This window comes from Elaeis guineensis, chromosome 2 (genome assembly GCF_000442705.2).
Source record: "Elaeis guineensis isolate ETL-2024a chromosome 2, EG11, whole genome shotgun sequence".
Classification (NCBI taxonomy): Eukaryota; Viridiplantae; Streptophyta; class Magnoliopsida; order Arecales; family Arecaceae; genus Elaeis; species Elaeis guineensis.
This window is the reverse complement of record NC_025994.2, coordinates 118,142,626-118,168,192: the sequence shown is the minus strand read 5'-3', so window position 1 is coordinate 118,168,192 and position 25,567 is coordinate 118,142,626. Positions and strand designations below refer to the sequence as shown.

The 25,567-nt window shown below is 38.2% G+C and overlaps 2 protein-coding genes across 2 annotated transcripts; one reads left to right on the top strand and one right to left on the bottom strand.

The window, feature by feature from the left end:
* Positions 1–363: 363 nt before the first annotated feature.
* On the bottom strand, positions 364–1,631 carry LOC105041662 (allene oxide cyclase, chloroplastic). Its single transcript, XM_010918642.4, has 3 exons — positions 1,208–1,631; positions 983–1,104; positions 364–897 (listed from the first exon to the last, which is right to left on the bottom strand). Exons 1-3 carry the CDS (start codon positions 1,419–1,421, stop codon positions 496–498), a joined length of 738 nt encoding a protein of 245 aa, XP_010916944.1. The 5' UTR covers positions 1,422–1,631; the 3' UTR covers positions 364–495.
* Positions 1,632–8,880: 7,249 nt separating this feature from the next.
* On the top strand, positions 8,881–11,978 carry LOC105040042 (pentatricopeptide repeat-containing protein At4g13650-like). The gene is made up of 2 exons (XM_010916422.4): positions 8,881–11,750; positions 11,884–11,978. Exon 1 carries the CDS (start codon positions 9,359–9,361, stop codon positions 11,423–11,425), a length of 2,067 nt encoding a protein of 688 aa, XP_010914724.3. The 5' UTR covers positions 8,881–9,358; the 3' UTR covers positions 11,426–11,750; positions 11,884–11,978.
* The last annotated feature ends 13,589 nt before the right edge of the window (positions 11,979–25,567 follow it).

Here is a 25,567-nt window from a genome sequence, read left to right as displayed (position 1 = left end):
TTTTAATGCACTAGCAAAGCTGTACGCACTTGACAGCGAACCTTAAAAATAAAACCAAAAGAACAATGCTACAGCCTACAGACTACCCATGTTGGTCCCAACATGGATAATGATTAATTTGAATGGTATCCAGAACTCTAATAGAAACCATCTATCTCCCGTTTACCGCATTAATCAGTAATTACCTACTACCAGATAGGACTCGTCCTGGTGAAGGGTGGTCAAAACTGATTATCCATAGCAGTAATCACGAAACATAACAGCCCAGGACCACCGAACCAGTAGAAGAGTCTCACACAGAAAGTTGGAACGAAACAAGCATCCTTGTCAAAAGGAAAATAAAAAAAAAAAAGGGAATCACGCTTAGAAAGGCTCTAATCCAAGTTGCACTAATTCAACAGCCGGATAGACAACAATTACATCAGATAAAGACCACACAACCAATACTTTGACAAGACTAGAGACGTGTTATTTGCGCACTGATCGACCACCGAACTAGTTGGTAAAATTCTTTACGGCGGCGTGGGGCTCGGCTGCCTTGGCGGCGGGGGTGGGCTCGACGGTCGGCGACGGCGGAACCGGCTTCCCCAAAAGCTCTCTGGGGAGATCCGGTATCCCCTGGAGATAAAAGGTATAGAATATCTTAAACGGGTATACGATCTGCTGCAGCTTAACCGTGCCGTAAACCCCGGCGAATACCCCCGACCCGCCTGTGACGGCCAGGTACGTGTCCTCATAGGTCAGGTACGGCCCCTGGACCGATATGTGCCCATAATCCCCGAAATAGAAGCTATATATCGCCTCGTATCGGTCTCCGCCACGTTCCGGGACGTGCTGGACCAGGACGCAGATGCCCGCCGTTATCCCCAGCCTCTTCTCCAAATTACCGTGATAGACCTGGAATAAAGAGAAGAATACTTGGTCAGCATATAGGTGGTTCATGTGAGGGAATGGGAGGGGGAATAGATGGGGATAAACTTGCCTTGTTGGTCAAAGGTACCAGATCGCCGAGCGAATTGACTTCCTTCTGGCTCAGGCGGAGGTAGACTGGGCTGCCGCGGTCCCTCTCGTTGATTTCGTACACGTACATCTCCTGCACCTTAGCTGATGATTATTAGGCAAAAAAAAAAAAAGTTAGTACCAGTGGTCAAAGAACAGAGAATTAAATCAGAGTAGATAGTGGAATAAGGTAGGAATAAAGAAGTACATGATCGGGAATCGGAGGATGTCTGCTTGTTGTTGGAGAAGAGGGAGGCGGTGATGGTATGCCGGTTGGGAGAAGCGGCTAATTTTGGGGATTTTGTAGGGCTTGGAATAGGGAATTTGAAAGACGTTAGAGATCGGGTTTGTGGGAGAGGAGAGAGGGTTTTGCCAGATCTTGGGGGGTTGAGGGAGAGAGTGGTGGCTCTAAGGGAGGCCATGGAGGATGGTAGGGAAGCTGTTTGCCGGGTAGAAGGCAGAAGAGAGAAGAAGCGCCTTTAATAGAAGGCCAGGAGGCCAGGTGTGGTCGGAGCGCTCGTGAGGCACAAGTCGAATAGAGCTGGAATAAGCGGTGTGGAATTGTGGAAACGAGAGGAAGGGAAAGGTAGGCGGAAGTAGAAAGAGGCGGTTCCACTTTTGCCTCTGCAGTCTGCGCAGCATGGGGAGGGAGGGTGAGCGGGACGGGAGAAATTATTTTTCTGGATCAGGGCAAATGTCGGAGAATATATGCACGGTGGATAGCGCGCAATCGGGAATTGGTGAAATACAAAGGGCAATGTAGCGTTATCCACCGTGAGATTTGGCATGGTCCATTGGACCTGGTCCAAGTAATGATTAACGTGGAGGGCGTCCTGGTGGGCGGAATGGGACGCATGAGTTAAACATGTAGTCCCATGTTACCCAGGATAGTGGATTGTGGTCCTGGGGCCTGTGATTCGTCAACGTTACGTGAGCGAGAGAGAGGCACTACTCCGAGAACAGATTCGCTGCGGTTATTCAAAAATATTTATCAAAAAAATAAATAATTAATATATATATATATATATATATATATATTAAAATATTAAAAAATAAATAAATTTTAAAAATATTTAAATAATTTAGATAAACATCATATAATTATTTTTTTTATGGATGTCTCGATATATACACAATATTTCGTGGTACTTTTTGAGTACTGCAGAGAATTTCGTTCTCCCAATGTGACACCCACCAACCATCTCACTTTTATCGATTTGCACCTTGGTACCATTTATTTGCTGGCTTAGTTTAATACTTTTGATTGAGCTATAAGTTTGACTTAGGTTGATTATTGAATCCGAATCCGATATCTGGATACGCCCTTGTCATCGAGCAATTATTGTCTAGACCACGCCCAGATGGATAGTCCATCGGGTGTGGTCCAGATAATAATTTCTTTTTATTATCTAATATTTTTATTAATATTTTTAGATTTCATCCTTTGATAAATAAATATCATGAAAAAATTGATCAATTTTTTTATTGACCAACTTATCCATATTCTCATATTTTTCTAAATAGATGATCTATTTTTCATTGACAATATTTATCCATGAAATAAAAAAAAATCTTACTCATCTAAAAAGTAGATAAATCATTTTTTCATCAATTAAAAAAATAATATTTAATTTTATTTTCAATATATCTTTAATCCTATAATAACAATATAATAATATATAATACTATCTTATGTATAATATTAATACAATATTATTATTGAATAATAATATTTTATTATTTTAACATGAGATTAATATTTTATATTATTATAATAAATATAATATAATATAATAATATATTATTTTAATATATATCAATATTTTATAATATTTTATAATATATATTTTATTTTATTATATAATATAATTTATTATATTATATTATTTATATAGTATATATTATCTATAAATATATATTATATAATATGATATAATATAATATATATAATATAATATAATATATTATATTATTATATATAATAATATTTATATAATAAATGATATTATTAAAAATATGAATAGATCTTAGCAATTTATCTAAAAAATTAGTGATGAAAAAAAATATGAGTAACAGATTCTCAAATTATTTTTTAATATATAAAAAAATATTGATAAATTATTTTTTTATTTAAATATTATATGAAAAATATTTATTTAAAAAAATATAAATTCATATATAAATTTTTTAACCTCGAAAGAACGAGTTCTTAAAGTTGTTGACTCTTCAAGAAAGCATTAAATAATTTGAGGATTGGTGTCGGGTAATAGGATATTTAATTAGAATGTTGCTACATGATCTGGCTAGAATAAGCGGAGAACAAATTCTTGGAGTATGCATGATATTCTTCGTGGTTTTACTCAAATAAGATAGCAAGCCCTCACAATTTGTGATGTTTCCTCGATTTTTTGAGTCTCGTGATTGAAAATTAGGAAGCATCGAATACAAGATTCCTGGAGATTGAGGGTCATCTTACGGGCATCCGAAGCATATTCATTAGAAAGCTGGGAGAAGTCAAATGCTATTATTTTCATTTTTATTTTTCAATCAAAGTTTTGTTGATTGAATAATGCACATCTATACAAAATCCAAGCAAGAGCCATGAGTTCATTACCTAAATAATTTTTTAAAAAAATATTTATCAAAATAATATATTTTTTAACTTATTTATAAAAATAATACAAATCTATAAAATATCATTTAAGATGATATTTTATAGCCGTCACATCACCATCCTCTCTCCTCTCTCCTCTACATAGATAACAAAAAAAATTTAATTTATTTACTTCCAAAAAAAAAAAATGAAAAAAATAGAAAAAAATAAAAATAAAAATTTTAAATTTATAAAAAAATAAAAATTTTAATTTTGATTCAAATAAAAATCATCATTTCAAATTACTTTCTCCATTTCAAATTAATTTTTTTAAAAAATATCTAAAAAAATAGATCTAAAAAAATAAAAATAAAATTTTAAATTTTAAAAAAATAAAATTTTAATTTTAATTCAAATAAAAATCATCATTTCAAATTAGTATCCCTATTTCAAATTAATTTTTTTAAAAAATATCTAAAAAATATATCAAAAAAATAAAAAACACCATATAAAAAAAAGGAGAAAATTGAAAAAAATAAAAATTATAATTCTAATTTTTTTTAAAAATAAAAATTTCAATTTCAATTCAAATAAAAATTACCATTTTAAATTAGTATCCATATTTCAAATTAATTTTTTTAAAAAATATCCAAAATAAAAAAATACCTCAAAAAAATTAAAAAATTAAAAAACAACATAAAAAAGAAAAAAATCAGAAAAAAATAAGAATTATATTTCTGAATTTTGAAAAAAATAAAAATTTTAATTTTAATTCAAATAAAAAATTCCATTTAAAATTAAAATTTTTAAAAAATATCTCAAAAAAAGAGAATAAATGCCTAAAAAATAAAAAAATACAATAAAAATAAGAAAAAGAAGTAAAAAAAAAATTATAATTATAATCTTAAATTATAAAAAAATTATAATTTTTATTTGAATTAAAAAAAATCACTGTTTCAAATTACTTTTCTCATTTCAAATTAATTTTGTTAATAAAATATCCCAAAAAAGAGAAAAAGTACCTCAAAAAAATAAAAAAATAAAAAAGTCATAAAAAAAGGAAAAAAAAAAAATTAAAAAAATTAAAAAAAAATTATAATTATAATTTTAAATTTAAAAAAATATAAAAATTTTAATTTTGAGATAGATGAGACACATGAGACTCTGTGTATTCATGTCCACAAAGCATAATATCCGATCACTTGAAATGATATTTTCAAAAATAAACTTAAATATAAAAAAATAAAAAAATATAAATTTTAAATTTTAAAAAAATAAAAAAATAAAAATTATAATTTTAAATTTAAAAAAAAAATTAAATTTAATTAAAATAAATTTTAATTTAAAAAAAAATAAAATAAAAATTTTAATTTTAATTCAAATAAATTTTAAAAAAGAAAAAAATAGAAAACCAATCCATATCATCCCCATACCGACTTATAGCAGTCCAAATCGTATCGCAGCAAGCGGTTGGTAAAAGCACCATAATGTATTGAAACCTTACCGACCTATACCAGTCCATACCGCACCGTACGTAGCTATTCGTGCCCGTACCAGATCGAGATGTACCAGTATGGTCCGATTCATCTCATTTATCAAAAAATCGGCTTGAACTTTTCTGGTTCCCGATTGACTTGTCTGATTTAGTTTATTTTTAGGTAGTTTAAGAAATATAATTAAATTATCCAACATATTATTATTATTTACATTATAATTTTTATAGCTCTTTTAGCGTAACTTTTTCTCCCCTAATGTTCTGAGACACATGAGAGTATGTGTATCCATATCCACAAAACATAATATCCAATCACTTGAAATTAAATAATATAAAATAAAATTAATAATTAATAATATAAAATAGAATAAAAATATCAAGTGTATAAAAAATAATACAATAAAAGTTTCAAAAATATTAAGTATAAATCTAAAAAATACTAAGTCCCACAAGGACGTCGTGGTGCCCGTGGTCGCTTAGATCTTCTCAGGAAGATCCTCAATGGCTGCTTCTGCTCCTGTATCTGCTGTGATGGCTCCTTCCCTATATCAGTGGAGGTCTGCTGATCATGCTGCTCAGGAATAACTGATGCTGTTGGATCATCTACGGACTGAGCGATCCCCTTAACCCTCTTATTTGGATACACGGATGGACCTGAAAAGAAAGTGTCATACTCATGTGGCCAACTGGTACCCGGTGATGTCATCTGAGGGATGTAGGAAGAAGAAGGCGCTGCCATCTGTGGATCAAAAGGTGGTGGCATCTGTGCACGTCTAGTGATGACATCTGCGGAATATGCGGTGATGGCATATGTGGAACATATGGGGACGGCGTATATCTCATATCTGGCCATCGGCTGCTCCATACCAAGGCACACAGCTATATGGGTCAACACCAAACGCCACCAATGTTTCAAAACTTGTTCTCTGTATCTCACGTAGTATCCGAATCCGTTCATCCTTATCAGTCGTAAATAAAGCACGATGAGCGTCCAACACAAGATCCGATATAGAATCAGTCTACATAATAAAAATAAAATTGACAATATACTATAAAATATAAAATAAAAATATAACACAAACAACATAAACTATTTTTCAATCTTAATTATTAGAAATAAAGATATTGATATAAAATATAATTTTCATAGTCTTACCAAAAGACACACGGTAAAACTCTCGCCCTCGTATCCGGGAACTGCATACCGAGGCTGTCCAATGACTCGCACTGTAATGCTAAAAAATCAAGTCATGTAGTTCTCGGTATATGAACGGTCTTTCAAAATATGATCACTATGAATAATGTGACCTCGACGTGCATCCCAAATGTCGGCCACAGCAGGGCCGCACGGGGCAGCCACAGGGCTGCCATAGGACCGCATGGGACCACCACTGGGGGTTGCCGCTGGGCCGTCGCCGGTCGGCCGCCACAGGGCCGTCGTCGGGGGGCCACCGTCGGTCGGCCGCCGTTTGCCGACGAGGGGGAAGGGCCAACGAGGGGGGGCAGGTGGGGAGGGGGCAGCTGCCGCCTGCCCACCGTCGGGCCAAGGATGTGGAGGGGGGGTGGCGCGCGACGCCGCCGCCGGGGGGTAGCCGCTGACATGCTATCGGTCAGCCACCGTAGGGCTGCCACCAGCCGAGCAAGGGAGAAGGGCGCGGCGAGGGGCGATCGAGCAAGGGGATGGGGTGGCCGAGCAAGGGGATGGGAGGGGTGGAGCGACCGCCGTCGGCCCACCGGCCGGTCAACGACATGGGGGGCGCAGAGGTCTGCTGTCGGCCGGCTGTCACTGGCGGGCGAAGGAAAAGGAGAGAAGAGGGAGAGAGAGAGAAAGAGGAAAGAGAGAAGAGGGAGCTCGCCACAGCCGCCGTGCCGCCGGAGAGGAGAAGGAAGACGCCGGAGGGAAGAGCTTGCCGCCAAGATGAGTTCTGCTTTTTTTTTTTTTATCTTAACCTGAGAAAACGCCATGGGAGATGGCGTTTTTAAAAACGTCATTTTCTATGATATTTTTTAATTTTTTTGATATTTTTTTGGGATATATATTTGAATTAAAATTAAAATTTTTATATTTTTTAAAATTTTAAATTATATTTTTTATTTTTTTATCATTTTTTATGATATTTTTTAATTTTTTAATTTTTTTGAGGTATTTTTTCTTTTTTGGGATATTTTTTTAAAAAATTAATTTGAAATGGAGATAGTAATTTGAAATGATGATTTTTATTTGAATTAAAATTAAAATTTTTATTTTTTTATAAATTTTAAATTATAATTATAAATTTTTTATTTTTTTTTTGTTTTTTTTATTTTTTTATTTTTAAAATTTAAAATTTATATTTTTTATATTTTTTTGATATTTAAGCCCATTTTTGAAAACATCATTTCAAGTGATCGGATATTATGCTTTGTGGACATGGATACACAGAGTCTCATGTGTCTCATCTGTCTCAGAATTAAAATTTTTATTTTTTTAAAAAATTTAAAGATATAATTTTAATTTTTTTTTAATTTTTTAATTTCTTTTTTATGGTCTTTTTTATTTTTTTAATTTTTTAGGTACTTTTTCTTTTTTTGAGATATTTTATTAATAAAATTAATTTAAAATGAGAAAAGTAATTTGAAACAGTAATTTTTTTTGAATTTAAATAAGAATTATAATTTTTTTTATAATTTAAAATTATAATTATAATTTTTTTTATTTTTTATTTTTTTTTCTATTTTTATGGTGTTTTTTTTTATTTTTTTAGGTATTTTTTTGAGATATTTTTTAAAAAATATAATTTGAAATGGGGAAAGTAATTTGAAATGATGTTTTTTATTTGAATTAAAATTAAAATTAAAATTTTTATTTTTTTTCAAAATTTAGAAATATAATTCTTATTTTTTTCCTATTTGTTCCTTTTTTTATGTTGTTTTTTATTTTTTTATTTTTTTAAGGTATTTTTTTATTTTGGATATTTTTTAAAAAAATTAATTTGAAATAGGGATACTAATTTGAAATGGTGATTTTTATTTGAATTAAAATTTTTATTTTTATTTTTTTTAAAAATTAGAATTATAATTTTTTTAATTATTTTTTTTAAAATTAATTTGAAATGGGGATACTAATTTGAAATGTTGATTTTTATTTGAATTAAAATTTTTATTTTCTTAAAATTTAGAATTACAATTTCTATTTTTTATTTTTTTAGACCTATTTTTTATATATTTTTAAAAAAATTAATTTGAAATGGAGAAAGTAATTTGAAATGATGATTTTTATTTGGATCAAAATCAAAATTTTTATTTTTTTATAAATTTAAAATTATAATTTTTATTTTTTTATTTTTTTGAAAATAAATAATTAATTTTTTTTTATTTTTTTTGAAAATAAATAATTAAAGTGGTCATTTGAAATGGCGTTTCAAATGATGATTTTAAATTTTTTTTTATCGTCCATGTGGAGGAGAGAGGAGGAGAGAAAGTGGTGACGTGGTGGCTATAAAACGTCATTTCAAATGATGTTTTATAAATTTATATTATTTTTATAAATAAATTAAAAAAATATATTATTTTGATAAATAAATTTTTTTAATTATTTAAATAATGAACCCCAAAAATCACCCAATACGTTTGAGTGGATCTTATACTGGCAAACGCTACATCAATCAATTGTCAGGTTTTCTCTGTGCAAGTGTGGAATTCACTTTAGCCACTTGCCATATCAAATCCATCCAGGTGGAGAAAATAAAAGAGGGAAGGACAGGGTGGATCGCGCAATTGATGTCACTGGTTATTCGCTTCAGCTCCTCACGGCCACAAGGTGTCGGTCTAGAAAAAAGGGGATAGGAAATCGCCACATTTTGCTAGACTCATGTATTTGGATGATGCCAGCAATGGAAGAACCAGGTTGCACAAACGTCCAGAAGGCAGGAACATGTTGCGACCTGGAAATATGAAGACTTTGAACGGGCTACCAGCTATAGTTGTCGGTGACACCTTGTTGCCTTTTTGGTAAAAGGTGGCACCAAGTTGGTCACACGGAAAAAGACATGCCAACATAACATCTTAGACCGGCCCTTTGCAGGCAATTATTCCACAATCCTCCAGAACTCGTACCCACGGTGATGTGGCCCAGTCTCTTGAATCATTTTCCTGTGCTGCACCTGCTGCCGGTTGCAACGGTTCAACTATTTCATATTGATTTCTATGCCGAAGTTTCCACACTGCTCTGTATCAACATTTATCACTGAGCCTTAGCTTGTCGCTGCAGCAAATGTGATGAGATTCAAAACATGCGCTTTGATCCAGAACATGGGATTAAATTTTATTCCAATCTAAACCCGCCCGGGATAAGTTGGCAAGGCCTCAAAGAGGCTCTCGCTCACTCTCTCTGCTACCACTGCCACTATTCCGATCACCTTCGGCGTCTCCACGCCCGAATAATTTATTCCGGCCTTGGTCATAATCCTTATCTGTCCAGTCTTTTGATCACCAAATACTTCTCTTTCGGTGACGTCCATTCTGCTCGACCAGTCTTCAGTTCCCACAAGGGGAGACCCACTAAAAGTCTTGTTTGGAACTCTCTCATCAGAGGCTATCTGAGAAGCGGATGGCCTCGGTTGGCATTAGATGTCTACCGCGAAATGGTGACGTTGTCGTTTACGAAATGCGAGCCGGACAAGCAAACGTTTCACCTTGTTCTCACGGCGTGCGCCCGTCTCTCGGAATTCGAGTTGGGCTACCAAGTTGCTGACCTCGCTCGAACTAAAGGGCTACAGGATGATCTCCTTGTTGGGACGGCGCTGGTTGGTCTGTGGTCTAAAGCTGGTGACCTTGAAACTGCGCGCAAGTTGTTTGATAAAATGGCTGTTAGAGATGCCGTGTCTTGGAATGCCATGATCTCGGGGTATTCACTGGCTGGACTTCTATTTGAGGCGATGGGTTTGTTCAAAGACATGAGGTTGGCTCGCGGGATTCCACCAACGGAGGCTACTTTTGTGAGTTTGATCTCTTGTTGCGCGAGTTCTGGTTCTGTTAATAATGGAGAGGCTGTACGTTCTCTTGTCATTAAGATAGGCTTCGAGGACGATCGATTTGTTTTGAATTCTCTGGTGGAAATGTATATCCAGTGTGACAGCTTGGATGTGGCAGCCGATTTGTTTAACAGAATGGTATCGAAGGATTCCATCTCGTGGAGTACGATGGTTGGTGGATACGTTCAGCATGAGCGGCCCTCCGATGCCCTCAAATTATTCCATTCAATGGTGTTAAATACTGACATTCAACCCACCAGGTCTATCTTGATTCATGTGCTTCATGCTTGTGCTGATTTGGGTGATTGGAAACAAGGTAGATGGATCGAAGAGAAGTACTTAGCTAGTGGTAGTAGTGAATTTGAAACAGATTCATTGGTTATCACTGCACTTATTTACATGTATACAAAGTGTGGAAAGATGGAGATTGCGCTGAACTATTTGGATACATCTGTGCAAGTAAGAGGGGATGTGATTGCATGGAATGCTGTAATCAAAGCCTTTTCAGAGCTTGGAGAGGTAGATAGAGCAGTTGAGCTCACACTCGAAATGCAAAGGAGAGGCATTAGTCTGGACATAGCTACCTTGTTGATGTTGCTCTCTGTTATCTCTTTGATTCCATCCTTAACTAAAGGAACAGAAATACATGCTCATGTTATTAAAAGAGGTTTTGAGATGGAGAGATCCATTGCGAATTCCCTTATTGACATGTATGGAAGATGCGGATGCATCGGGGAATCAAGGCAGGTCTTTAATGGAATTTTAGGGAAGGATGTGGTTTCATGGAGTTCGCTTATAAAAGCTTATGCATGGAATGGAAATGTAGAGGAGGCTCTCAATCTTTTCGAGAAGATGAGGGAGGACAAAATAAAACCAAACCATTTCACATTTCTTGCCATGTTGTCTGCCTGCAGCCATTCAGGTCTTGTGGAGAAAGCGTGGGAAATATTCAGATGCATGAAAGAGAAGTATTGCTTGGAGCCAGATGTTGAACACCTCACGTGCATGGTGGATATGTTTTGTCGAGCTGCCCATTTGCATGAAGCGTACCATTTGCTACAAGATTGGATGCCAAAGGTTTGCAAAAGCGCTGTTATATGGAGCACTTTGCTTAGTTCTTGCAGACTGTATGGTGATGTGGCAATTGGAGAAGCAGCGGCTAGGCATCTGTTCTACCTGGAGCCCAAAAATGCAGCCAACTACTTGATGCTCGCTGATATTTATATTTCAGCAGGGAGGAGAGAGGATGCCAATGGTGTTTTGAGATTGTTGAGAGCAAAAGGATTGGAATGCAGACCAGGTTGCAGTTGGTTTGAGGGAGGCTAGACTTGCTCTATGTCTGCATGTATGCGAAGAAAGGACATGACTGGATATCTAGGCATCAGATTCAAAATTTAATGTTGGGATAAAAGGAACATCTTCTGAGATATGCAAACAAGTTCAATTTTAAAGTTTTTAGAGACATTATGGGATTTAGCAAAAAGGAAAACATACTGCTGATGAGCGATATCAAGAGGAGTCTCTCCTAGCATGCGAAACCGCTGGCAGATTGGTAACACTTGGATCCCCAGGTCCGGCTCATTTTTGTTTATGACATGCCAATTGGCATGATGCGACTCAGAGATTCACTGCATACTTGACTTATTTAAGGGTAAATTCTTTCAGGCCACTAATTTGCTCTGATTCTAAGGTTAATCCATATGTGCCTCCACAACTGAAGTTGCTGATGGTGAAAAACCTTTTTGTCATTATGTTTATTACATCTAATCATGTTGTTACTGCAGGCTGTATTCCCATGCCAGTGGTAGATGGGCTAGATAATCAAATATCTACATCTTGAAACTTGCATCAGATGATGAAAAATGGGAGAGATTCAGCATGGAAGGGTGTTGATGTACTTGAGAAACTCTATCACATTTAGAAAGGTGAACTTATTAACCTATTTTGTTGCCAAAATCTAGAATCGTTGTTTAAATGTTTAATGCCTAATTATGTGGTTTAAGGACAATTTTTAAAGGACTAATAATATGTTCAGATTAAAGAAAAATTCAAACAGGTCATGATACCCTCTTGTTTTGGTGAACCAACAGAATGGCCGATTGATATAGGAAGCTTGCTTTAGACTAAATAAATCATTAACAACAAGAAAAAAAAATTCAAACTCATGGGAAGAAACGGTCATGAGATTGAAAAGTGGAAAAATTTGTAAGCTGTTTGCTTATCTAAAACAGTCAAAATGTGCAGTCTCGATTTTTCAAGAGGCTGTGTTGTGTTATATCGGTGATATGAATTTATAATTCTCATGCAGTCTATCGGCTAACCACCATCCCCGCTAAAACCAGTGGGCTGAATTATATAATTTAAAAAAAATGAAGTTTAGTTTAGTAATATGGCCAAACCATACCAAACAACCCTGAAATTATTAAAGAAAACAAAAATTAAAAAAACAGTGCCGCCATGGGAACCCGAGAGAGAGAGAGAGAGAGAGTATTACATAACGATAAGATTGTTCCGTTATAATTTGGGTATCATAGATTTGTGTTAGGATTTGACGTCTCGAGATTCAGTCCACATTGAGTCCACAGTGAGGTTTGAAGTAAAAAATAGAGTCCAACGAGATCAAGATCATCCCAAATGGAGCTCGGATGGAGGAGATACGAGCTTTTGAAATCAGCACGAGATCCGAAGCAGTGGAGGACCACCGGCGGATCGGCGTAGCGGCGGTGGTGCGGCCGCAGGCAGCGGCGCATAGCCCAGGCGGGGCCAACGCGCGGGACGCGCGACCCAGGCACGTGGCCCAGGCGGGCGGGCGGCCCAGCCCGTGCGCGGGCCCGCACGCGCGTGCCGGCCCAGGCCCAGGCACATTGCCTGGGCTTGTATCCCGGTCTATGGTGGATCGGACAGTCCACGGCTGGGCCTGTGGATCACAGGGGCATTTTCCACGCGTTTCTCATGGTTCACGGCACTATTCCATGGATCGGAGCGCGATCGGAGGGCGTGGGTTGATCTGATTCTCGATCCAACGGTTCAAATCCTTATATGGGTTGATTAAGGAGTCTTAAACCTAATCTAATTGGGTTTAAGCCCTTTAAAAGGGCCTGTGAGGCACAAAGGGAAACAATGGTCTGATTGTGCCAGAGGACGTGCCGTACGGAGCCGTACGGAATTCGAGAGAAGAAAAAGAGGCTGAAACGCTGAGAGAGAAGGAACAGGAGGCTTCTGGACAGCGGACGCCGGTCAATTCAGGGGTTCAGAGAGTTTTCCAATAGAGAGAGCTTTTATGAGGAAAACTTCTAGTGAGAGAGAAATTGGGTGTACGAGGGTTGAGGGTGAGATCTCCTCTTGTAAAATTTCTTTTTCATAGTGAAGTTTGCATGCCCCATGGAGGCGAGCCCTTTTGTAGCTGATCCACGTATTTTGATTGTTTTGTTTTGTTTCTTCTTTCTTCCTGCTGCATTACATGGTACTGAAAAGGTCTTGGGAGGTGGTGTCCTGGCCAGACATCCACCCAACAAGTGGTATCAGAGCAAGGTGGTACAAGGATGCAGATTGCAGTGGTGGTAAGCAAGACTGAAGATGGAGAAGATATGAACAATCAAGATGAAGATCAACAAGTTTGATGGTAAGAGCAATTTCTCTTTGTGGCAGGCAAGGGTGAAGGACGTGCTTATCCAACAGAGATTGATCGATGCTCTCTTGTACGATGAGAAGCCGACCATCATGGAGGTGCAGGATTGAAAACGACTACAGATGCAAGCGGTGAGCACCATCCGCATGTACCTGACGGATGAGGTGGTGATCTATATGCTGAGCAAAACTTCCCCGACAGTGCTGTGGTCGAAGCTCGAGGAGTTGTACATGGTGAAGTCTCTCATTAACACTCTTTTCCTCTGGTGGTAGTTCTACCAACTGCGGATGACTGAAGAACAGAGCGTGCAGGAGCATCTGAGCCACTTTCAGAAAATCCTCACCGACCTCCTCAGCGTTGGTGAGAATGTTGAGGAGAAGACCAGGACGCTGGTTTTGCTGGCGTCGCTTCTTCCTTCGTACGAGTCCTTGGTGACTGCTCTTCTAGTGGAGAAGAGCACCATCAAGATGGACGAGGTCACTGCAGCGATACTCCAGAACGAGGTTCTCATGAGAGAAAATTCAGCTTCGAGCTCAGGTGGTGGTAGCTCAGCTTTGATGGCTTTTGAAGGAGCAGGAGGCGGTAGATGGAGCGACAGGAGATCGCAACGAGGGCGGTCCAAGTCCAGAAGGGACTTGAGCAAAATCAGGTGTTACCGGTGTGAGGAGTTGGAACATTTAGCCAGAGATTTTTCTCAACTCAAAAATTAGACGGTGGCTGCTGTAGCGACGGCCGACAGTGATTTAGATAGAGATATCTTGGAGATATCTGACGAGGTATCTACTTCTTTCGAGCAGTGGATATTAGATTCTGCATGCCCCTATCATGTATGTTGCAGAGAGGAGTAGTTTGATTCCCTAGAGAACAGTGAGGGCACTGTATATCTGTCGGATGGATCAAGTTGTGCGATCAGAGGCATTGGGACGGTTAACTGGAGGACACATAACGGTGCAGTGAGGAGATTAGGGGAGGTCCGATACATATCCAATTTCAGATGGAATCTTATCTCACTTAGCAGACTGAATTCGAGAGGCTATAGGACGATAGCTGTTGGAGAAATCCTGAGGGTGCTACGCGGCGATAGGATTATGCTGAAGGAGAAGAAGGGGAGCACAGAACATTATTGCCTGGCAGGAAGCCCAGTGCGAGGTGGAGCTTCGGGAGCCAGGTGAAGCCCAGAACGAGGTGGAGCTCCAGGAGGCAGATCGGGCACGAGACAAGAGACTCGGAAGGACGAGAGATAACGTCGCAAGGTGAGATTCCTATTGCCGCAGGACGACGCCCCGAGTAGGTCTCAGGTCAGGAGAAGCACAGCATACGATGGAGATGGGATCGAGCAGCCTGGTTCGACTTCCATATTTGTCCATCCATGATCGGCAGGCAATTGTCCCAGGACATAGGGGCGAGGAGATTCAGAAGCTCTCGGAGTTTGGAGGAGGTCGAATATCGAGTCGAGATGGAGATTGTTAGGATTTGACATCTCGAGATTCAATCCACATTGAGCCCACAGCGAGGTTCACAACGAAAAATAGAGTCCAACGAGACTAAGATCACTCAAAACGGAGCTCGGATGGAGGAGATATGAGCTTTTGAAGTTAGCATGAGACCCAAGACGGCGGAGGACCATCGGCAGGCCGGCGGAGCGGCGATGGCATGCGGCCCAAGCAGGGACAATGCGCGGGATGCGTGACCCAGGCGTGCTGCCCAGGCGGGCGTGCGGCCCAGCCCGTGCGTGGGCCCGCCCTGGCCCAGGCGCCTTGCCTGAGCCTATACCCCGATCCACCGTGGACCGGATGGTCCACGGCTGGGCCTGTAGACCGCATGGGCATTTCCCATGCGTTTCTAATGGTTCTACGGCACTATTCTGTGGATCGAAGCGCGATCGGAGGGTGTGGGTTGATCTGATTCTCGATCCAACGGTCCAGATCCTTATATGGGTTGATTAAGGAGTCTTAAACCTAATCTAATTAGGTTTAAGCCATTTAAAAGGGCCTGTGAGGCACAGATGGAAATAGTGGTCTGGTTTTGCCGGAGGACGTACCGTACGAAATCTGAGAGAAGAAAGAGAGGCTGAAACGCTGAGAGAGAAGGAGCAGGAGGCTCCTAGACAGCGGACGTCGGTCACTTTAGGGGTTCAAAGGGTCTTCCAAGAGAGAGAGAGCTTTTGTGAGGAAAACTTCTAGTGAAAGAGAAATTGGATGTACGAGGATTGAGGGTGAGATCTCCTCTTGTAAAATTTCTTTTTCATAGTGAAGTTTGTATACCCCGTGGAGGCGAGCCTTTTTGTGGCTGATTCACGTATTTTGATTATTTTGTTTTGTTTCTTCTTTCTTCCTGCTGCATCGTATAGTACTGAAAAAGTCTTGGAAGATGATATCCTATCCAGATATCCACCCAACAGTTTGAAACATAAAAATAGTCCCATATATAGAGGTTAGGCTGCATACATCTTACCCTTCTCTAATATCATAAAGCTGAAGCCCATACGTTAGGATGCAAAGCTATTACTAACAAGAATCGCTACTACCGCTACTATTACTACTAGCAAGAAAATCTGTATAATTCATAGTAATTATTGCAATGCATTTGGGATGATTGAAATATTAGTTGCTCCTCCGGCATCACGCGGATCCAAGGAACATTTTGCAGCTGATCCACACCCCAAAGCATTTCTTAAGTGAGAAGAGAGATCTGGGATGTGACTTTATGACTTTCGAAGTCAGTCATGAAATATTTAGCCCCAAGATTACAGTTCAGGTTAAACAGCAGTTAAAGTTGTTAGGAATAGTGGTGGTTTCATGCATTCAATTTTAAAAATTTTCATAAATAATATATATAAATATAATAAAAATAAATTAAATTAAAATATTTTTAATTTAAAACATGCATCAGATCTCATCTGCAAATCATGCAAGGATCTTCATACGAACACATCACTAAAATTTGAAATTTGAAAAAAAAATAAAAGATCAATAGTATAAACTGAAGATCTAATTTTCATATCTTCAGATTCTGTAAATGTTTAGGATTCACATCTGAACCGCGCAAGTGCTCGACTTTGGTTGATATCCACACGGAGATGTCCGATCGAAGCATCGAGGTCATCGGTATACTAACACTTTACAGATCTCGCTCTTCGCTTGGATCTGAATTCTTTTCTAGAACTCGAAAAAATTCTTATCTTGCAAATCCTTCACGATGAACTTAAGGAAACTTTCTCTACAAGAGGAAAAGGAATAAAAATTATTTTTTTCTCTTTCCTCTCTCTCTTTTTCTCCCTATATCTGATCTAGAGGATAGGTGGGACGTAGAAAATCGAGGGAATAGAGGTGTGAAGATATGGGCTAGCCACAAGAAGTAAAAATCCTCAACCAACCATCATGTTTGTATGCCCCTTTCACATCAATTTTTGTCACACAAAATTTTCTCCCAATGCCCAACCAATCTCTAATGCCCTAATGGATAAGATCTAATTTGATCCAAGGCGTGGATATGTAAGAATTAAGGGATTAAAGGCATTGTGATGGATGTTTGCCGTAAGGAAAAATCACGTAGCTATTCCTCACACACGCCCTCCTTCCAATCAGATTTTGTCGCAAAAAAATCCTTTTTCCTATTAGCTCCATGCCTCAATCTGATAAGGATAGATCACATCTGTATCAAATTTAAGTTTGAATCAAATCTTTTCAGGAAGAGTCCCAGATAAGGAAGATGGGGCACCAACTATTAGTGCCCCTCATCTTTCTCGCATGCAAGAGCAAGGGCCGGAACCTTTCCCGCCCTTTCTCACTCTTGGTTGGCAAGATGGAGAGAGAAGCCCAGGTGAACTTGGGCTCAGATAGTCTAAGTCAATTGGGTTCAATCTGGGTTTGATTCGAATCCGATTCGAGTCCGATTTGAATCAAATTCGAAAAGCTGTCAAACTTAATCTAATAAAGATTGAAATTCAAATCTAATATGGATAATTAAATCTAATTAGTCTTAAATTAAATCAAATTTAATTTAATTAAATTTGATTTAAATTAATTAGTACTTGATTCATAATTTAATCAGATCCAATTAAATTACAATACTTGCAATTAAGTCCTTCTTCTAACAATTAGTAGTTGCTAAATTTGTAACACTTATAAATTAGTAGTTTCTAAATTCAAACCATCAATCCAATTGATAATTTAAATACGATCCAAGCTGTTGATTAGATCATACTCTTTTATATGTGGTCTCTCAGGTTCTATTTTGTCTGGTAGTGAGACACACAATGATCTTCATCATAGCATCATCGAAACTCCTTTCGATGGATTAGTTAGATTTCAACTCATCCTAATAAGGATTGTTGATATGAAAATGATCTCAGTGAGTTCTCACGATCCATTAGTGATATCTAGCAGCAGGTAGTGGCAATCCAGCAAAACAGAAGAATGGATCTCTAGGTGCAGTTACCGTGTGATTTAGTCCTTCTATCGTGAGTTCTGACTAGACAGAAGTCATGGAGAACTTGTCAAATTCCATCATTAGTCATATGCTAGATTGGTTTGACTCGAGTTCATTTGTGAATCCCGTGGAAACTCTTTTTCAATATTCACACTTGCTCTGACCAAAAATTTTCTGAACTTAGTCTCACAAATTACATAGGACTACTCATTTTTTACCAAAGTCGATAGATTACATCTAGTTGCATCCTACTCAAACAGCAAACTTGAACCTACTATAGCTAACATACACAGTAAGAATTCGAATGGCCAAGGACCAAAAAAATGTACAGTCAAACTAAGTTTGCTGCAAATAGCCAACATACCGCAAGTTAAAGGACCACTCATATCACTGCAACATCGAGAAAATCACTGATGAGCAAGTAGACATCTAAATGATTTCTTGTATTGATCATACTCAATATAAGTTATTCTCTAACAATCACCTGCACTCTCACTCCAATGTCTTCACATTGCAAATTTGAGACTCATCTATCCGGAAGAGAGGTGATCCATACACCGATCTTGAATGGATTGATCACTGTTCTCCGTGACGATCCTACGATTGAGAGTATTTAGAAACTAACCACTAATAATGTATGTCTCAAATTCTCAATATTTTGAGAATATATAATATTATTTTTATTAATTTTTAGCATAAATTATGGACACATATAACATGATTGGTAATAAAAACTGTCCGACAAGTACAAAATATATTCTAAAATTATGATATGCGTCAGTCAAGATTGACTTTTAAGATATATATTTAATAAAAATCAAAATTTTCAATTCCAAAATTGAATGCCACTTGGACTTCTCCTGGAGCTCCTGCATCTGTAGGAAATTACGAGCTGCAGATGCTGAAACTTTGCTTCGAAACTTTTGCAGCAGGATTGAAAGTTGGCAGTGGAGGACCCCGTCTATGATTGGAAGGATGGTATTATCCAAGTCTTTTCTTGCTGCTCTACCCACTTTCCTAATGGCCAATTCTTTAATTCCTATCTCAGTTCTAAATAATGTTGATCGGATTATCAGGAATTTTATATATGTTGGGTCAGCAGATTATAATCACTTGATTGCCCAAGATACTCTAATTCTCCACACAGATTTTGGAGGGCTAGGGCCTAGGGGTCCCTGTTCTTGTTTGACCGACATGACTCTCCTCTCTGTAAACAAGCTCCCAGGGTGATGTGGTGATGTTGCAACCTGATTGTCTATGGTCAAGGCTGGTCAGAAAGCAGAAGCAAGTATGCTGTCAGATATATTCATGCCATGTCTGATCCACCTCTGCAGCATGGAAAAAATTTAGTATGCTACTATCACTGAACGTCATTTCAGATGGGTGGTTGGGGGATGGTCACTCTTTATGTTGGCTTTCAAGCTCCAGCTCAGTTACTTGGCCGATTGTTATGTACATTGAAATTCCCCAGCATTTAAAGGTGACTGATCTCATATCTCCGGATAGAATGTGGGGGATGAGGCTATCGACGAAGGTGGCCTGCAGATATTACAAACCCTTTCCTGCAACTGGTTTTGCCCGAGGTATGATTAAAACCATCTACTGCTCAACCATATATTTTAAGCCTCAGCCTATCAATGCAGTTGTCTACATATCATGAGTTTGGAGGTTGAGAGTGCAACCGAAGGTTCCTTAATTTCTACGGAAGGTCTGTTGGGGTAGGCTGCCTTGTCGAACTGTTCTTAATAGGAGGATATTTTAGATTGAGGTTTATAGTCATATCTGCCACGATGCTGAGGAAACAATTGATCATGCCCTTTTGGCGGTGTCCAGTAGCTAAGGAAGTATGAGCTTGATGCAAGGAATGAAAGTGTTTTTCAAGGTCTTCCTCAATCCCCCACTCAAATCCTCATGAAGTCCTTAGCCTGCTTCCCTCTGTTTGCCCATGCCCTTGTCGTTAACGACCAAATAGAGACCGAGGAAACCCGGGGTTCCTCCCACTCCTCTCTTGGACCTTAACAGCTGCATCAGCTCTCTTGGCAACCCCAACCCTTGGGACTCTTGAGCTCAATTTTGATGGGGATGTCAAGAATGCAGGTGCTCTTGATGGAGCTGCTTTCGTTGTAAGAAATCGCAATGTAATTTTTGGCTGCTGGAGGCGCAAAAATACATGACATTAATATGTGTATAGTGGAATTAAGGGTGACTTGGCAGGGTATACACAAAGCCTGTGAAACCATGAAAGCAAGGAAACTCTGAGTTGAAGGTGACTCTACTTCAAGGACTGTTTGGATATTTCTACAAGATGGAGCCGAAAATCCGGCAAGAATTGGACTCTTTGGCTGGCCCATCTAGCTCGCATCTTCTAATGGCCTACTTCAATGCCGGCTTAAATACTGGCCTTTGGGCTGTAAAAGGGAAAAAATGACTCTATGAATCATTTTTTATAAGATTCCTTTTTCCTTTCTATAGGATTTGGGCTGCTAGGTATTTTGTTGATAGAGCTATACTTAAATAGATGGCCCATTCTATGAATCCTGCAGGATTCTCGGTCCAATGCCATGGAAAAATTCAGACAGGTCCCCAGTTGTCTCTTGGATCTTCAAATATCCCTTCCTAAACGAGTATGCGCAACCTCTGCTGCTAGATATCTGACATCTAAGACTGGGCCTTGAATCGTTTCCCATCACAGTTCCCCAATGGGCCAAATAGAGACGATTAACGATTTGAGTTCATGGACTCTCTCATAATTGTGATGTAATTTCGTGTAATTATGGAGGGTTGTTTGCAGATATGGTGATTCTAGATTTTAACTAGCCTTGACAGATGGTTCAAACTGGGACGATGCCTTTTGCATATAAGTCCTCAAATTACAATGAGGTACTCGTGTCTTTTTTTTTTTTTTTTTTGGTAAACCGGTACTCGTGTCATTTATTGTGACGGGAATGGTAGCGTCGGAGATGATGCTTTCCCTAAATAACCCTATAACTGAAATTATAAACAGGTGTTATTTTCATGCATTGATTTTGGCGTCTCAGCAGACTGCATGCGAGGACTACTTAGAGAGCGGGGATGATTATTTGCAGATGACCTCCTATCTGGTGCTAAAATTCCAAATAGGTTATCAATGCATTCGTTGTCCTAGCTTTTACTACTGGCAGGGGGCCTGATTGAAGGGGCCAGCTGAAACTGAAATATTGATTAGTTATAAATAACACCCTATTAGATCCTAAAATTATAAGGAGGTTCTCATTTCATACACTGTATTCGTTCGAAGGTGCTGGCGTGCAGCATGCAGGAACTAGGAATAATAAAGGCGATGACTAAAAGCATACACCCCCTAATTTATTAAAAGTACAAATATATTCTCATATCATTTGTTATCTTAACTTGAACAAGTCGTGGCAATTAAGGTTTCTCGTTTCTTCCCTTGTCTTTGTTCGAATTCATTCAAGCAGATGGCTTGCTGGGTAAAAGGAAAAGCATCCTGAAAGAGAAACCATAATCAAATTGACCAGGAAACAGACAAGAATCGTGACACTCAACATCTTAATCCAAGCTTGCAGCATCGTTTCGCGTGTCCTTTTATGTGCCTCAGCATCTTGTCGTTGCCAAATAATTTTCAAAACCCTTCACAGTGAGAGACATGTAACGTCTCGAGGCATTAGAATCCTATCTGATTCATACAAATGTTGGTCCATTATTAAAAGAAAGGATTCACCATCTTGGAATTTTGTGATCGAGATGATGCCCATATATTGTGATCAGAAATCATCATTCTCTGTTTCATGACAAATAAGAAGCTCTTCACTGTAAGGGCAATCTTCCCATTGGAGCATCACCTAGAATGATATCCGCTATGTAGTTGTTGTTCATCCAGATAGCATCCCCACACTAAGGGTGCGTTTAGTTATATTTTTTTTTTTTTAAAAAATATTTTTTATTTTTTTATTTTTACTATAGAATAAAAATAAAAAGTATGTTCGGTAACTAGTTGCTTTGGCTAATTATCTAATTTTTAAAAAAATTATCTAACTAAAAAAAATAAATGACTAATTAATTACACACCTCTTTGTTGGATATTGCTTTAGTTGTTACCATACTCTGCATTCATACCGACTTTCTGAACCACCATTTAGACGTTATCAGCAGCTAAATCAAACTCCTTCTCCGGTGCCGGTTCCACTCCCAGCTACTCTCCCTCCAATCCCGACCAACACATGAGCTGCATCCCATTAGGGAACCCATGCTTGAATCCAAACCCGAGCTCCATCTCATTCGCTTTGGATCCCTCCCTGATTATCTCCCGATACCGCGATTCCTTCACTACTGGTGTGAAATTAGGACTGGGTTCCTTTCGACGAGCTCCAATGAATTATTTCGGAGTAAGAAGATAGTAGGATTCCAGACGATGATAGAATCCTCGAAGTCGTTAGGAAGATCGAGTTCCTTCTACATTCAAAAGATGGTGCGGAGAGAAGGGGATCGGGAGGGAGACATGGAGAGGAGGTGGGAGAGACGATTCACAGTGGTGGGGGTGACGGTGGAGGACTCCTGGAGGGCGATCTGGGTGGTGAAGGGGGCAAGGCGAACGAGCGCTTGGGAGGAGGAGGGGTCATAGTGGAAGGAGAAGATGCAGAAATTTTCACTAATTTTTTTAAAGCAAAAGTAAATTTTAAAAAATAAAAAAAATTTTACTTTTCATAAAAAATAATTATTTTTTTTTATTTTTATCTTTTGCTCTTTATGATGTTATCAAATATTGCTTTTCGGATTCTACTTTTCAAAAATTAAAAAGTAAAAAAATTATTTATTGAGATATCTGATTTTGTCCGACCCATACTCGGCATAACCGACGAATTATCAATTTTCTGACCAAGCTCGACGATTTCAACTAAAGGGTCGGCTAGCACATTGTCCGAGCCCTGATCATCCAACTCTTAATCCCGACAACTATTCGACCTCTGGGATCGATTTTTAGTCAAACAGCGGAGTACTGTACGATCTTGGGATGGCTGGTATTTGGCTTCCAGTCCTAGTCGGCGAATGAGCAACGCTGATCTTTGGTCAGTAGGCAACTTCGATTGATCTCTCATTGAGCGGCTCTCAATGTCGACCTTGGGACGTCCATAATATAATTTCGCCTTATCATTGGCCAGATCGATTTACAGTCGACTGATCGACTATGAATGTCGGCGATTGCGATGGACCGTCGGACTCACATTGCAGAATGAGTCTCAGCCAAATTACAACGTGGTCACTCGACTCTCAATCGGTGATAAGGATGTGCACATCCAACTATTAGCCGAATAAGTCGACAAATATTCGGATGCTTTCAATTGACCCCTTAGCCAGATCAAGTCAACTGTGAAGGCTCAATCGACTCTTCGGTCGATGTTCAGTCGGTATCAGAATCACAAACTGATCGTCATTCGGGATCCTACAAGTATCGACATTCGATCGGTATACTCAAACAACTGGCATAACATCGGCATATCAGAAATTGCTAGCGTAGAAAGTGCATAACGGCCATATATCATGATCAGTAGTAGGTATAACCGTTTATCCCATGATCACATAGTGTCGAAATAAGTGGGACCTGCGTGTCTAACTGTTACAAACGGTTACCAATAACTCATCTATAAAAAGAAGTAAATGAACAGCATTTGGTAAGACACTTTTTTGAGTTAATATTCTGCCTCTCTAAGCATTCATTTGCTGTTCACCATTCTTCACTGACTTAAATATTTCCACCGGATATAATTTCGATCAGTGCGGACTTTATGTTGTAGGTGCTCTTTACCGACGATGGATGTAATAGGAGATTGACCACAACAGTTTTTTTTTTTTTTTTTTTGTGGTTAACCAAACACATCCTAAATTTCAGTCCTATATATCCCGATTTCCCCTCGATTCGTATGGAGGAAAAATCATTAGAAATTTGCGTTCATCATTACATTTTGGATTTAGTAGTCCAGTTTCATCAATCCGGCTATGTCACGATAGATCACACGAAGCAGTCTGAACAGACGAGGCTCCCTTTTGTGCTACTTCTGGGAGAATAGTGAACTGTTTCTTTGGCTATTTTTGGTGTCGTCGTCCATCACTTTGACCTTGTGTATGACTTGTTCATGACTCTCTGTTACATGAATTTAGAATCTTTTACTAACCCTGTAGAGGGACCTGTGATAATAGACCGTGGGTAGCCTAAGCCAAGCTGAACGTATATCTAGAATAGAGGTGAACTTTCTAACCTTTTCTAGTATAAGAAAACCAGAATTAATATTTCAGATTTATCAAGTCTAACTATGTCGTTCAGTTGCAGAGGCAAGAATAATTCTAGAGAGGCCAAAATTCCTGTTCATAGAACAGCTCGTAGATACTTCTTATCTGAGAAAGATATTTCAAACTTGTTCCAGACTAGACAAGCTATTAGACACCAGAAACAAACCTTCATACTCATTAGCAGAACATGACCATGAGATTGAAAACTGGAGTTATTTTCGAGAACTCTTTGCTCATCATGCTAGTCTGATGATGGAGCCATGATTGTTTGTGTTCCTAAATCCTAATTCATTTGTGGGCATGTTATATAAACATGTAATGTTAACTTGAATCTCATTCTTGAATGGCATAGAGACAGAAATTGATCATTACCTGTAGGATGGTCCGCAAGTAGGCTAGAGCAATAATTATATCAACCATTTAGATGTAGTTAAAGCTCTGGCAGTTCCACATGTGGGAGACAGCTTTCTCTCTTAAATTCTCTTCAGTTGCACATTTATATGATAATGTCGGTCCATTTCTCAGACTGAAAAAGCACAATTTTTTTTTTTTTTTTTGTCATTTTAGTAAATTGTATCAGTTGATATTCAACATGAAAGACCTTTAACGGTTGCTTATGATTAGTTTTTTTTTTTTTTTTTTTGGTCCAAATTGCAATATAAACCTGTTTAAATATGACACTTCTGAGATTGTAACAGGCATTACATCAACAACAAATGGTTTCAGTTTTCTTCAAAAATAGAGGACTGCTGACCTAATGTTGCTGAGAAACAATAGATAATTGTGATGCAGGCTTCATAATTAGCTCTAGTTGGATCTTATCACATAGTCTAAACCTGAAAGGAGTTTAGTTATCCAGTTATTTTGCAGCTGCCTGAATTAGAAAATTAAAGCTTGTAGCTGTTATCTATAGTCATCGCTGCAGTGGGCAAGAAAATAAGTGGCATTTTGATGGCAACCGGATTGCAAGTTGTATAAATAGCAAGAATGCAACATCCAGACTTCACCCCTTTCATTTTTTTAAATTGATTTCGAATAATATTATCAGCTGTCTATTTTTTTTTAAGTTAAATTTCATCAAGATAACTGAAGAAAGGCCAGATAAATGGTAAAAGTATCCAGTA